Below are 12,642 nucleotides of genomic sequence, written 5' to 3'. Positions count from 1 at the left end.
CACAGACAAGCAGAGGCTTTCTGAACACAAAATATTCATTGTTCATGCAAAGGGAGGGGGAAAAAAGTAAATACTTCTGCCTGTTCAGGGCCTTATTTAAGAGAATGGTTATTAGATTGTGCTTTTATTTGTCTTTGTTTTCCTTGGAATGCCCATAAAGTATACTGTGTGTGCCCCTCTAAGTGCTTCGAGTGCTCCCTCTAGACACATGGAGGCACTTTTGAGCACTCCACAACGCATAAAGGGTAAATAGGTATCCAGTTAAAGCATCATCAGTTACAGTGAAGCACTCTTTTAAAGGTCCCTGGAGTGAGCAGCCAATCTAAATGTACACACACTATCAAAGCACCGCTGCCTGTCACAGCTACCTATTACAACAGGGCTCTCAGCCACCCAGGAGCAAGGAGTGACACACTCACACCACCCCTGGGCAGAGCAACGGCGGCATTTGGCATCTGGCTGTTTGGAGGTGCTGTGTGTGTGTGGAGTGTGCTGGAAGACTAATTCCTGTACCACCATTTGAGGGAAGGGAAGAAATGAGTACCTGGTTCACAGCCCCTGATTTGTTCAGAGGTGGTGGAAGTGAAGAAGCCACAGATCTACCTTTACTTGCGTGTCCCTCACAAATACCTAGGACACCTCCTTTGACAAAGGCTGTTGAGTGAGGATTTAGAATCAAAGATTCATAGAATTGTTTGGGGATGGAAGAGACAGAATCACACAATGGTCTGGGTCGGAGGGGACCTCCAATGGTCATCCTGTCCAACCCCCTCTGCAGTAAGCAGGGACATCCTCAACTAGATCAGGTTGCCCAGAGATCAAGCACACACTTTAAGATCAAGTCCCACCATTAACTCAGCATTGCCAGGTTACCATTAAACCATGTCCCTCAGCACCACACCTACATGGCTTTTAAATCCCTCTGGGGATGGTGACTCCACCATCTCCTTGAGCAGCCTGTTCCAGTGCTTGATTACCCTTTCTGTTTCTACAGCCACCTACACAGGACTGCTGGGACAGGCAGTTTGCTCAGCTAAGGCCTGCAGAATAAATCTGATGAAGAGCAACTGAAGGAGCTGGGGATGGTTAGTCTGGAAAAGAGGAGGCTGAGAGGAGGCATCATTGCTCTCTACAACTACCTGAAAGGACATTGTAGAGAGGCTGCTGCTGGTCTCTCCTCACAGGTAGGTAGTGACAGAACACGAAGAAATGGCCTCAAGCTGTGACTGGGTAGGGTTAGACTGGACAGTAGGAATTTTTTTTCATGGCAAGAGTGGTCAGGGATTGGAATGAGCTGCCCAGGGAGGTGGTGGAGTCCCCAAACTTGGCTGTGTTTAAAGGTGGTTTGAATGTGGTGCTTGGGGAGATGGTTTAGCCTGGAGAAGAGGAGGCTCAGGGGAGACCTTATTGCTCTCTCCAACTACATGGAGAGAGGTTGTAGCCAGGTGGGGGTTGGTCTCTTCTCCCAGGCAAGCAGCACCAGAACAAGAGGACACAGGGGAGGTTTAGGCTGGATGTGAGGCAGAAGTTCTTCACAGTAGGAGTAATTGTCCATTGGAATGTGCTGCCCAGGGAGGTGGTGGAGTCACCGTCACTGGAGGGGTTTAGGAAGAGCCTGGCTGCAGCACTTGGTGCCATGGTTGAGTTGATGAGATGGTGTTGGGTGATAGGTTGGATTTGATGATCTCAAAGGTCTTTTCCAACCTATTCTATTCTATTCTATTCTATTCTATTCTATTCTATTCTATTCTATTCTATTCTATGGGTGAGCCTTGTAGAGTAGGGTTCTGGGTTGGACTTGGGGATGCTGAAGGTCTTTTCCAATCTGAATGTTTCTGTGATTCTGTAGGCTTTAGGTGCCAGGCTTAGAAGGGTTCAAGTACCTGTGAAATGAGACATCTGGTCTCTCCCTGACCCCAGGGATACATCAGAGTGGCCTCATGCTTGTTTTCTTGTCACATTAATCAGTATTGCTCCCTTGGTGGTTAGCTGAATGCTCACTGAATGTGCAAGGCAGGCAGAGGTGAACTCCCTACTTGTTTTGTAGAGCAACCCAAGTGGCAGTGCCCTTGACCAGGTCCCACCACAACAGCCATACAGTGCCAGCCTGTGGATAATAGCATGGCCTCATCAGAGCTTTAAAGAAATCCATGAATGCTAAGGACTGTAATCTGCTTGGAGATCAAAGGATGCTGAGTGCCTCAACGTTACCAAGGTCCAGGTGAGCTCCTCAAATCGAATGGTGCAGCTGTTTCTGACAAACACTGTCTCTCAGTGCCATACAGAGAAGTTCAGGCTCAGAGAAGCTATTTTGGGGCTACTAAAAAGCATGAATCACACCAGCCTCTCTCCTGCCTGCAGATGCTACCTCTAAACAGTGAGCTGAGCACCCCTGTAGCAGCTATTATCACCATAGCATCCCAGCTGAAATTTGTGCTCCACTGGGGAGAGAAGCATTCTCTTTGTCAGAGCCAGGGGATGACTACCAGCCCTTGGGAGTAAAGAGCTTCAGTCTCCTTCCTGCCTGTCTCTGGCAGCTAATCACAAGCCCTCTGTGACGCTGCCTTTATTCACTGAGTTAGAATGTCAGCCTCCTAATTCTGTCAGGATAATGTCATCTCCCTGGGAGACAGAGGACACCTGCACTGAGTCATCTGCTGCCCAGCTGGGAAAGGAGAGCTGGTTCTTCCCAACTGGCAGTCAACACACTTCTGACATCAGCTCAATTGCTCTGCATCCCTTGCCTCTCTTTCCTCCCCCTTGCACTGCCCCAGCACCTGACATGCCATGCATAGTCTCTGAGCCTGAAAGACCAGTCCAGGCTGGAAGGGAAGGTGATCATAGAATGGTTTGGGCTGGAAGGGACCTGTAGAGGTCATCAAGCCCAACCCTGCAGTTAGCAGGGACATCTTCAACTAGATCAGGTTGCTCAGAGCCCCATCCAAGCTGCCCTGGCATGTTTCCAGGTCCCACCTCTCTGGGCCACCTATGCCAGAGTTTCACTGCACCCACTGTAGAAAATGCCTTCCTTCTACTAGTCTAAATCTTCCCTCTTTTAGCTTAAAACCATCACCCTCTGCCTTTGTTCCTTTTAGGCACTATCCTTTCTTTCTTTATGCCCAGGAGGAGCTGCTCACATCATTGCATTTGAGCCTTATGTCAGATGCCTAATAGGAGCTTATCAGCCAGAGGAGAGGGGAAGGACAAAGTCAGAAGGCAAGTCAGGGGGGCTGAGTAAAGTTCATTCTCTGAGCCATCTGCTGCACTTTATCTGCTGAGGACAGAGGTTGCTGAGGAAGACCAGCAACCTGACATCAGCATCCTCCCTAGCTACCAGCCCTGGAGCTTTTCACTTACCAAGGATGATCACAATGCTGTACTTGATGGCTTTCACTTTCGCCCTGGATATGAACCCACGGCTGGTGTAGCCGGCAGAGGTTTTGCCACCTGGAGAAAGAACAGTTCAGGTAGTAAAAGAATAAGGGTGCTGCATGTGTGTGTCAGTTGTACTGTGATACTATGTGTGTGTCAGTGCATGCCCACAGAGGAAAGACAGTGATCCAGTGCCCATCCTTCCCTGGGGTCAGCGAGGGACTCAGTAGTTCCTGAAATCTGGATACTTGCAAACCTACTCAAGTCAGGCACTCAGAACATGAGCCACCCCAAACCAGAAGGGGAAACAGAAGCAGAAGAGATCTTCCTGAAGAATTGTGGCAGTTGGGTATTCACAGAGTCACAAAATGGTTTGGGTTGGAATGGATCTTAAAGATCATCTAGCTCCAACTCCTCTGCCATGGACCAAAGACACCTCCTACTAGACCAGGTTGCTCAAGGCCCCATCCAAACTGGTTTGGAACACTTCCAGTGTTGGAGACTCCACAACTTTTCTGGGTAAGCTGTTCCTGTGTCTCACCACACTCATGGAGATATATACTCTCCTAATGTCTAATCTGTACCTAGCTTCTTCCACTTTGAATCCATTCATTCTTGACCTGTTACTAAATGCCTTTGTAAGAAGTCCCTCTACAGCTATCCTGGAAGCCCCATCAAATACTAGAAGGCTGCTCCAAGACCTCCCTGCAGCCTTCTCTTCTCCAGGTTTAACAATCCCCAACTCTCTCAGCCTGTCTTCATAGCAGAGGTGTTCAAGCACACAGTTGTAGGTCTCCTCTGCACCCAGTCCACAAGTTTCATATCTTTCTTGTGTTGGAGGCTTCAGAGCTGGCCACAATACTCCAGATGGGATCCCACTAGAGCAGAGCAGAGGGTCAGAATCACCTCCCTCAAGGTGCTGGCTGTGCTTTTTGTGATGCAGCCCAGCATACACCTGGCTTCCTGGGCTGCAAACACACATTGCCAGCTCCTGTTGAGCTTCTCACCTACCAACACTCCCAAGTCCTTCCCCTCAGGTCTGCTCTCTATCCATTCTTCACCCAGTCTGTACTTGTGTGTGGGATTGCCCTGACCCAGGTACAGGACCTTGCCCTTGACTTCATTGAACTTCATCAGATTGGCACTGGCCCTGATCCCTCTGGATGCCATCCTTTCCCTCCAGCATACCCATATCCCTCCCTACTCCTGACACTCAGCACTAAATGAGATGTAACACATCTAAGTACCAGGTTCTACACATTGCCATTCTGCCCTGAACTCAGCACTGGTTAGGCCACACCTTGACTCCTGTGTCCAGCTCTGGGCTCCTCAGTTTAGGAAAGATGTTGAATTGCTGGAAGGTGTCCAGAGAAGAGCAACAAAGCTGGGGAGGGGTCTGGAGCACAGCCCTGGGAGGAGAGGCTGAGGGAGCTGGGGTTGCTTAGCCTGCAGAAGAGGAGGCTCAGGGGAGACCTTGCAGCCTATAACTCCCTGAAGGGAGGTTGTAGCCAGGTGGGGGTTGGTCTCTTCTCCCAAGTAAGCAGCACCAGAACAAGAGGACACAGTCTTAAGCTGTGCCAGGGGAGGTTTAGGCTGGATGTTAGGAAGAAGTTCTTCCCAGAAAGAGAGATTGGCCATTGGAATGTGCTGCCCAGGGAGGTGGAGGAGTCACCATCACTGAAGGTATTTAGGAAGAGACTGGCTGAGGCACTTGGTGCCATGGTTTAGTTGATTAGATGATGTTGGGTGCTAGGTTGGACTTGATGATCTCAAAGGTTCTTTTCCAACCTGGTTAATTCTATTCTATTCTATTCTATTCTATTCTATTCTATTCTATTCTACCCTACCCTACCCCACCCCACCCCACCCCACCCCACCCTACCCCACCCTACCCTACCCCACCCTACCCTACCCTACCCTACCCTACCCTACCCTACCCTACCCTATCCTATCTCAGGAAAATCCCTCCCTGTGTGCCAAGCTGTATCAGCCTAATACAATCCATGTGCCAAAACTCAGCCAGAGCAGTGTCACAGGAGACATTGTCTGAAGGCAACCCGGCAGCTATAATGAAGAGAAGAGAAGCAGCAACCTGCCAAAACAGCCTACCTGCTCACTTCTAACTGCATTTCAGTCCCAGGGATATATATATATATATATTATTTTTTTTTCAAAGCTACATATTCCACTCTCTTAATCTCTTCCTCTTTTTGATGCTTTGGATAATCAGTCACACAGTTTACTCTCCCTGTTGACTCGGTAATGAAATCTGCAATGCCGTTAGGCTGGCTTGGCAGAGATGAAGTGGGGCTCGCATCGAGAGGCAAATCCTATTCAGTCTGACATCAAGGCTGGTTGATCTCATTTTCTCTGAAGTCACACTAAATGTCTGTGAGACTCAGGTTTGTACTTGAATCCCAGCAGCAGCATGATGGCAATAATATGCCTGGTTTCATTATTAATGTCAATTTTCTGTTCATGTTGCTGGCTCAGAATAATTGGCTTCCCCCACAGCGAATGCACAAGAAGGTGATCTTTTTTTTTCTCATAGAATCAATAAGGTTGGAAAAGCCCTCAGAGATCATCAAGTCCAACCTGTCACCTAACACCTCCTGACAACTAAACCGTGGCTCCAAGTGCCACATCCAATCCTTTCTTGAACACCTCCAGGGATGGTGACTCCATCACCTCCCTGGGCAGCACATCCCAATGGCCAATCTCTCTTGCTGGGAAGAACTTTCTCCTCACCTCCAGCCTAAACTTCTCCTGGCACAGCTTGAGACTGTGTCCTCTTGTTCTGGTGCTGGGTGCCTGGGAGAAGAGACCAACCCCCACCTGGCTGCAGCATCCCTTCAGGTAACTGTAGATGGCAAGGAGGTCTCCCCTGAGCCTCCTCTTCTCCAGGCTAAGCAACCCCAGCTCCCTCAGCCTCTCCTCACAGGGCTGTGCTCAAGACCCCTCCCCAGCTTTGTTGCCCTTCTCTGGACACCTTCCAGCAATTCAACATCTTTCCTAAACTGAGGGGCCCAAAACTGGACACAGGACTCAAGGTGTGGCCTAACCAGTGCTGAGTACAGGGCACAATGACTTGCCTGTTCCTGCTGGCCACACTATTCCTGCTCCTGGCCAGGATGCCATTGGCCTTCTTGTCCACCTGGGCACACTGCTGGCTCATGTTCAGCCTACTATCAACCAGTACCCCCAGGTCCCTCTCTGCCTGGCTGCTCTCCAGCCACTCTGAGCCCAGCCTGTAGCACTGCAAGGGGTTGCTGTGGCCAAAGTGCAGCACCCAGCACTTTGAATTTTCATCAAAGCATCTTTAAATTCTTGTAGTCCAAACTTTAGGGGCTGGAATTTTGCTTAATGCAATCAACCATAGCTTAGGGGGAGGGGTTTGGAACTGGATGATCTTTCAGGTCCCTTCCAGCCTAAACCATTTAATGAATCTATGAATTGGAAATAACTCCGTGGACACAACTTTCTGCATCTCTTATGTAAATAGCATATCAAGGCTGTGGAATTTGTGGGGGAAGTAAATAAAATTATTGTGGGCTTGCTGTCAGTGAAATATCCCAATCTTGACATTAATCTGGACTTGATATTACAGGAAATCTTTTGCTGACTTGCAGAGCAGAATACTGGAATTACATCCTAGGCTGCATCAAAAGCAGCGTGGCCAGCAGACAGAGAGAGATGGTTCTGCCACTTTACTCTTCTCTGGTGAGACCTCACCTGGAGCACTGCAGCCAGCTCTGGAGCCCTCAACACAGCAAGGACATGGACCTGCTGGAGCAGGTTGAGAGGAGGGCCATGAAAATGATCAGGGGGTTGGAGCACCTCTACTATGAGGAACAGGCTGAGGGAGCTGGGGGTATTCAGCCTGGAGAAGAGAAACCTCCAAGGAGACCTTAGAGCAATCTGCCAGTACCTGAAGGGGGCTACAAGAAGGCTACAGAGGGACTGTTTACAAAGGCCTGCAGAGATAGGACAAGGGGCAATGGTTTGAAATTAGAGAAAAGCAGATTCAGATTGGATGTTAGGAACAAGTTCTGCACCATGAGGGTGGTGGAGCACTGGAACAGGTTGGGCAGGGAGGTGGTTGGGGCCCCATCCCTGGAGATATGCAAGGTCAGGCTCCACAGGGGTCTGAGCAGCCTGATCTAGTGGAGGATGTCCCTGCTGACTGCAGGGGGAGGGGGGGGGCTAGTCTAGATGAGCTTTGGAGGTCCCTTCCAACCCAAACCATTCTGTGACTCTAAGAGCAGCTAATGCTGACTGTGTCATCAGAAATCAGTTCTGCTTTATCTTTTCAGAGGAGGAGTAAGTCTTAGATTACAGTTGGCAGCTATCAGGTTGTGACATATGGATAGCTGACTATGTGCAACATCATATTAGGACACTTTCTCCTGTGATGCTGCTGCTTTCAGGCAAGCACCAGCAACTTGGTCCCCACAGGTTGATGTGTATCCACTCCCCACTTGGCTCCACCAACTGGTTGTGTCCTCTTCCAGTTGTGTTGCAAACCCCATTAGGGTAAATGAACACTTATCTTCATAACTGTAAGGAAAGGCAGCTGACCAAGTGAGGGGTTTGAAATGATTTGTGCTCAGATTCTTTGCCAGACTCCCATCAGAGCAGTCCAAAAATGTTTATGGTCTTGGGCTGGAAAGCTCAGCTCATTTTATGGCTTTCCATAGCCAGGGATTTCTGATCTTGACCAAGATCCAGGCTTGCAAGGTCATATGAAAACACAGCAAAAAAACCCAAAAAACCAAGATTATTTAAGCATCTTCTAGAACAAAAAGAAACCCCAAAACCTATCCTGGAAATGGGGAAAGTTCTAGGAAGAGGTCTCTGCTCTGCTCTGGTGACACCCCACCTGGAGCACTGTGTCCAGTTCCGGAGCCCCTATTACAGGGGCTGGAAGGTGTCCAGAGAAGGGCCACAAGGATGAGCAGAGGGCTGGATCTGCTCTGCTATGAGGACAGACTGAAAGAGTTGGGGTTGTTGAGTCTGGAGAAGAGAAGGCTCCATGAGACCTAATTGTAGCCTTCCAGTATCCGAAGGGGGCTACAAGAAAGCTGGGGAGGGACTTTTGAGGGTGTCAGGGAGAGGAATGAAACTAGAAATGGGTAGATTCAGATTGGATGTTAGGAAGAAGTTGTTCCCCATGAGGGCGGTGAGAGACTGGCACAGGTTGCCCAGGGAGGTGGTGGAAGCCTCATCCCTGGAGGTTTTTGCAGCCAGGCTGGCTGTGGCTGTGAGCAAGCTGCTGTGGTGTGAGGTGTCCCTGGCCATGGCAGGGGGGTTGGAAGTGGCTGATCCTTGAGGTCCCTTCCAACCCTGCCAATTCTGTGATTCTAATAGGGATTCTGAGTTGTAGGATGTAGAAGAGAGTCCTGAGCAATTACAGAACCCTCACTGCAGTGACAGGGGCCCAATATGGCAACAGATGTCCAGGAGCAACTAGGTCTGGGGGGGAACTGGTGGGATTTGAATCAGGAGGCTGGAGATGTGAGACTCACCAGGGCAGCTGGATATGATGACAGCCTGAGCTTTGCTCTTCATCCAAATGGTTCGAATCACGATGGAGTATATGACACTGCAGAAGGGAGAGAGGCATGAGGCACAGTAAATTTTACTGGCATCCCAACTCATTTGTGCTCTGTGAATGTAACTTCTCTGTGTGCAAGGAGCTCAGAGAGATGATTGTTATTATTCAGAGGAATAATAATAATAATAGTAGCAATAATAGGAATGATGATGATGATGATGATGATGATAACAAGAGTAATCAATAAAATATTTCTCTCATAGAGACTTGCAGATGTCAAATCAGGGATGCAGAGGAATGCAATGAGTTGGCCAAGATCTTGCAGGCTCCAGAGTTCCTTGGGGACTCTGAGGCAGTCGAGGCCAAATCTGCCTAGGAAGACACTTCTCCTCTGCACAGGGCTGTGCTTGTGGGCTTGGCAGCTGCAGAAGAGACCTTCTTGCTCTCTACAGCTACCTGAAGGGAGGTTGTAGCCAGGTGGGGGTTGGTTTCTTCTCCCAGGCAAGCAGCACCAGAACAAGAGGACACAGTCTCAAGCTGTGCCAGGGGAAGTTTAGGCAGGAGGGGAGGAGAAAGAGAGATTGGCCATTGGAATGTGCTGCCCAGGGAGGTGGTGGAGTCACCATCCCTGAAGGTGTTGAAGAGGGGACTGGATGTGGCACTTGGAGCCATGGTTTAGTTAGTCATGAGGTGTTGGGTGATAGGTTGGACTTGATGATCTCTTATTGATTCTATGATAACAAACCTGGAATTCTATCTCTTTAATATGGAATAGGCAAAAATGATTCTTTTGAGCTGCTTGGACTCACATCTTGGATGATGAAGTTAACTTTTCAGCAGATTACAGGGGGGGAAAATTATATATATCTATAAATAATAGGAGGCCTTGCTCTGTCTGCCTTCTTCTCCTGCAAGCACTCATAATGTGCAGCTAGAATCACTAAGCAACAGCACACTTCTGAGTGGTGTTTTCCTTCCTGGCTAAGGAAGACAAAAATAATTTCAGAATATTCCAGCTAATGCCCTTGGGTTGCCATGTTTTGCTGATGCAAAAAACTAAGCAGCATAACGGGAGCTGTTGTGCTCTGCTTGCAGTAGACTGCAGTGTTTGGGGGGGAGCTGGGGCAGCTTGACCATCACAGACAAAAGGAAGGGATTTTGTACAGGGCAGGTTGGTGAAACATTGGTCTAGGTTTCCCAGGGAGCTGGTAGATGCCCCATCCTTACAAGCAACCCAAGTCAGGATGGAGGAGGCTCTGAGCAACCTGATCTGGTTTCTGGTTGACAGCCAGCTCTACATGAGCCAGCAGTGCGCCCAGGTGGCCAAGATAGCCAGTGGCATCCTGGCCTGGATCAGAAATAGTGTGGCCAGCAGGAGCAGGGAATTATTCTGACCTGTGATCAGCACTGGTTAGGCCACACCTTGAGTCCTGTGTCCAGTTCTGGGCTCCTCCCTTTAAGAAGGATGTTGAGACACTTGAACCTGTCCAGAGAAGGGCAATGAAGCTGGGGAGGGGTCTGGAGCACAGCCCTGTGAGGAGAGGCTGAGGGTGCTGGGGTTGCTTAGCCTGGAGAAGAGGAGGCTCAGGGGAGACCTTCTTGCTGCCTATAACTCCTTGAAGGGAGGTTGTAGCCAGGTGGGGGTTGGTCTCTTCTTCCAGGCAACCAGCACCAGAACATGAGGACACAGTCTCAAGCTGTGCCAGGGAAGGTTTAGGCTGGAGGTGAGGAGAAAGTTCTTCCCAGCAAGAGAGTTTGGCCACTGGAATGTGCTGCCCAGGGAGGTGGTGGAATCGCCATCCCTGAAGGTGTTCAAATAAGGATTGGATGTGGCACTTGGAGCCATGGTTTAGTTAGTCATGAGGTGTTGGGTGACAGGTTGGACTTGATGATTTCTGAGGTCTCTTCCAACTTTTTTGATTCTATGCTCTAGAGGAGGATGCCCCTGCTCCCTGCAGGGGGATAGGACTGGATGACCTCTGAAGTTCCCTTCCAACCCAACCCATTCTATGATTGATTTCCCTAAACCTTAGTGATCAATCTATGGAAAAAAAATAAAAATCCCTGCAACTAAGGAGATTATTTCAGAGTGTTTTATAGAGATAAAACCCATGGCTTACCATCATGTGATTTATGTTTACTATCAGGAGAGTCATTACTCTTAGCAGAGCTTTCAGACTGATGCATTGAGCCTTTCCTAGCAGCCTCAATTCCTAGCCCCACTTGCCAAAGCAGCATTTGTGTGCCTTGGAGGTCTCCATTCTGTGGAAGAGTCATCTGGTTGCCAGGCTCAGTAGGTGAGGGCTGGGAATGGGATGTGCAGTCTGGGCTGTGCAGCAGAGGATTAGCATGCTTGCCCCGTGAGGGCTCTGCTTGCGTCTGCCGTGGGCTCCAGCTTGCCTGCCTTAATCCCTTCAAAGGTCCAGCATGGCTCCCAGCTGACTTGAACAGTTTCTCTTTAGCTCCTGGCTTTTCACCAAGCTGTTTGTTTGTCAGTTGGTGCACTTGAGGGTTCCTTTGGGCTTTGTAGGACAAGGGTGGGAAAATTCATGTATCATGGAGGACATGGCCTGTGAGGAGAGGCTGAGACCTGGGGCTTTGCAGTCTGGAAAGGAGAAGACTGAGAGGGGATTTAATAAATGTTTATAAATGTCTGAGTGGGTCAAGAGGGAGGGAACAGGCTCTGCCTACTTGCTCCCTGTGAGTGTGCCAGATGGGGCACTTGGTGCCATGGTTTAATTGATTAGATGGTGTTGGGTGATAGGTTGGACTCGATGATCTCAAAGCTCTTTTCCAACCTGGTTTATTCTATTTCTATTCTATTCTATTCTATTCTATTCTATTCTATTCTATTCTATTCTATTCTATTCTATTCTATTCTATTCTATTCTACAAGGGGTAAGGGATATAAACTCCAGCACAGGAGGTTCCACCTCAACATCAGGAGGAACTTCTTCACTGTGAGGGTCCCAGAGCACTGGAGCAGGCTGCCCAGAGAGGTTGTGGAGTCTCCTTGTCTGGAGCCTTTCAAGCCCCATCTGAATTTGTTCCTGTGTGACCTGTGCTGGATTCTCTGGTCCTGTTCTGGTAGGGGGGTTGGACCCTGTCTTTGGAGGTCCCTTCCAGCCCCTAACATCCTGGGATCCTGTGGTTTCTCCTTTGATTGTCCTAATGAATAAGAATGGATTATAAAGGAAGTTATAATTAGGACCTCAGGGTATTGGTGGACACCAAGTTTACCATGAGCCAGCAGTGTGCTCTTATGGCCACAAAGGCCAAGGGTATCCTGAGGTGCATTAAGAAGACTGTGACCAGCAGGTTGAGAGAGATTCTTCTCCCCGTTTGCTCTCCACATCTGGAGTACTACATCTAGTAGAAGCTCCACAGTTCAAGACAGACAGGGAACTACTAAAGAGAAGTCCAATGGAGGTTTACAAAGCCCATGAGGAGACACTGGAGCATCTCTCATGAGGAAAAGGTGAGAGACCAGGGGCTGTTTAGATTGAAAAGGCTAAGGGGGAATCTTATCAATGCTTATTGACCGCTAGAAGACAGGTGTCAAGAGGATGGGGCCAACCTCTTTCCAGTGGTGCCCAGCAACAGGGCAAGGGGCACAAACTGGAACACAGGAAGTTCCACCTAAACAGAAGGGGAAAATCATTTCCTGTGACCGCTGGAACAGGCTGCCCCAGAGCTTGTGGAGCCTTCTTTGGAGA

At 49.1% G+C, this 12,642-nt stretch overlaps 1 protein-coding gene across 1 annotated transcript in view; it reads right to left on the bottom strand.

Annotated features, from left to right (window-relative positions):
* NPSR1 (neuropeptide S receptor 1) overlaps positions 1 to 12,642 on the bottom strand; it is a 70,054-nt gene that overhangs the window by 501 nt on the left and 56,911 nt on the right. The window contains 2 exon segments of the mRNA XM_009899846.2: positions 3,358 to 3,447; positions 8,898 to 8,974. Of these exon segments, the coding sequence (XP_009898148.1) occupies positions 3,358 to 3,447; positions 8,898 to 8,974 (167 nt within the window).

The sequence above is a fragment of the Dryobates pubescens genome, chromosome 38, assembly GCF_014839835.1.
Source record: "Dryobates pubescens isolate bDryPub1 chromosome 38, bDryPub1.pri, whole genome shotgun sequence".
NCBI classification, from domain to species: Eukaryota; Metazoa; Chordata; class Aves; order Piciformes; family Picidae; genus Dryobates; species Dryobates pubescens.
This window is presented reverse-complemented; position numbering and strand designations above follow the sequence as displayed.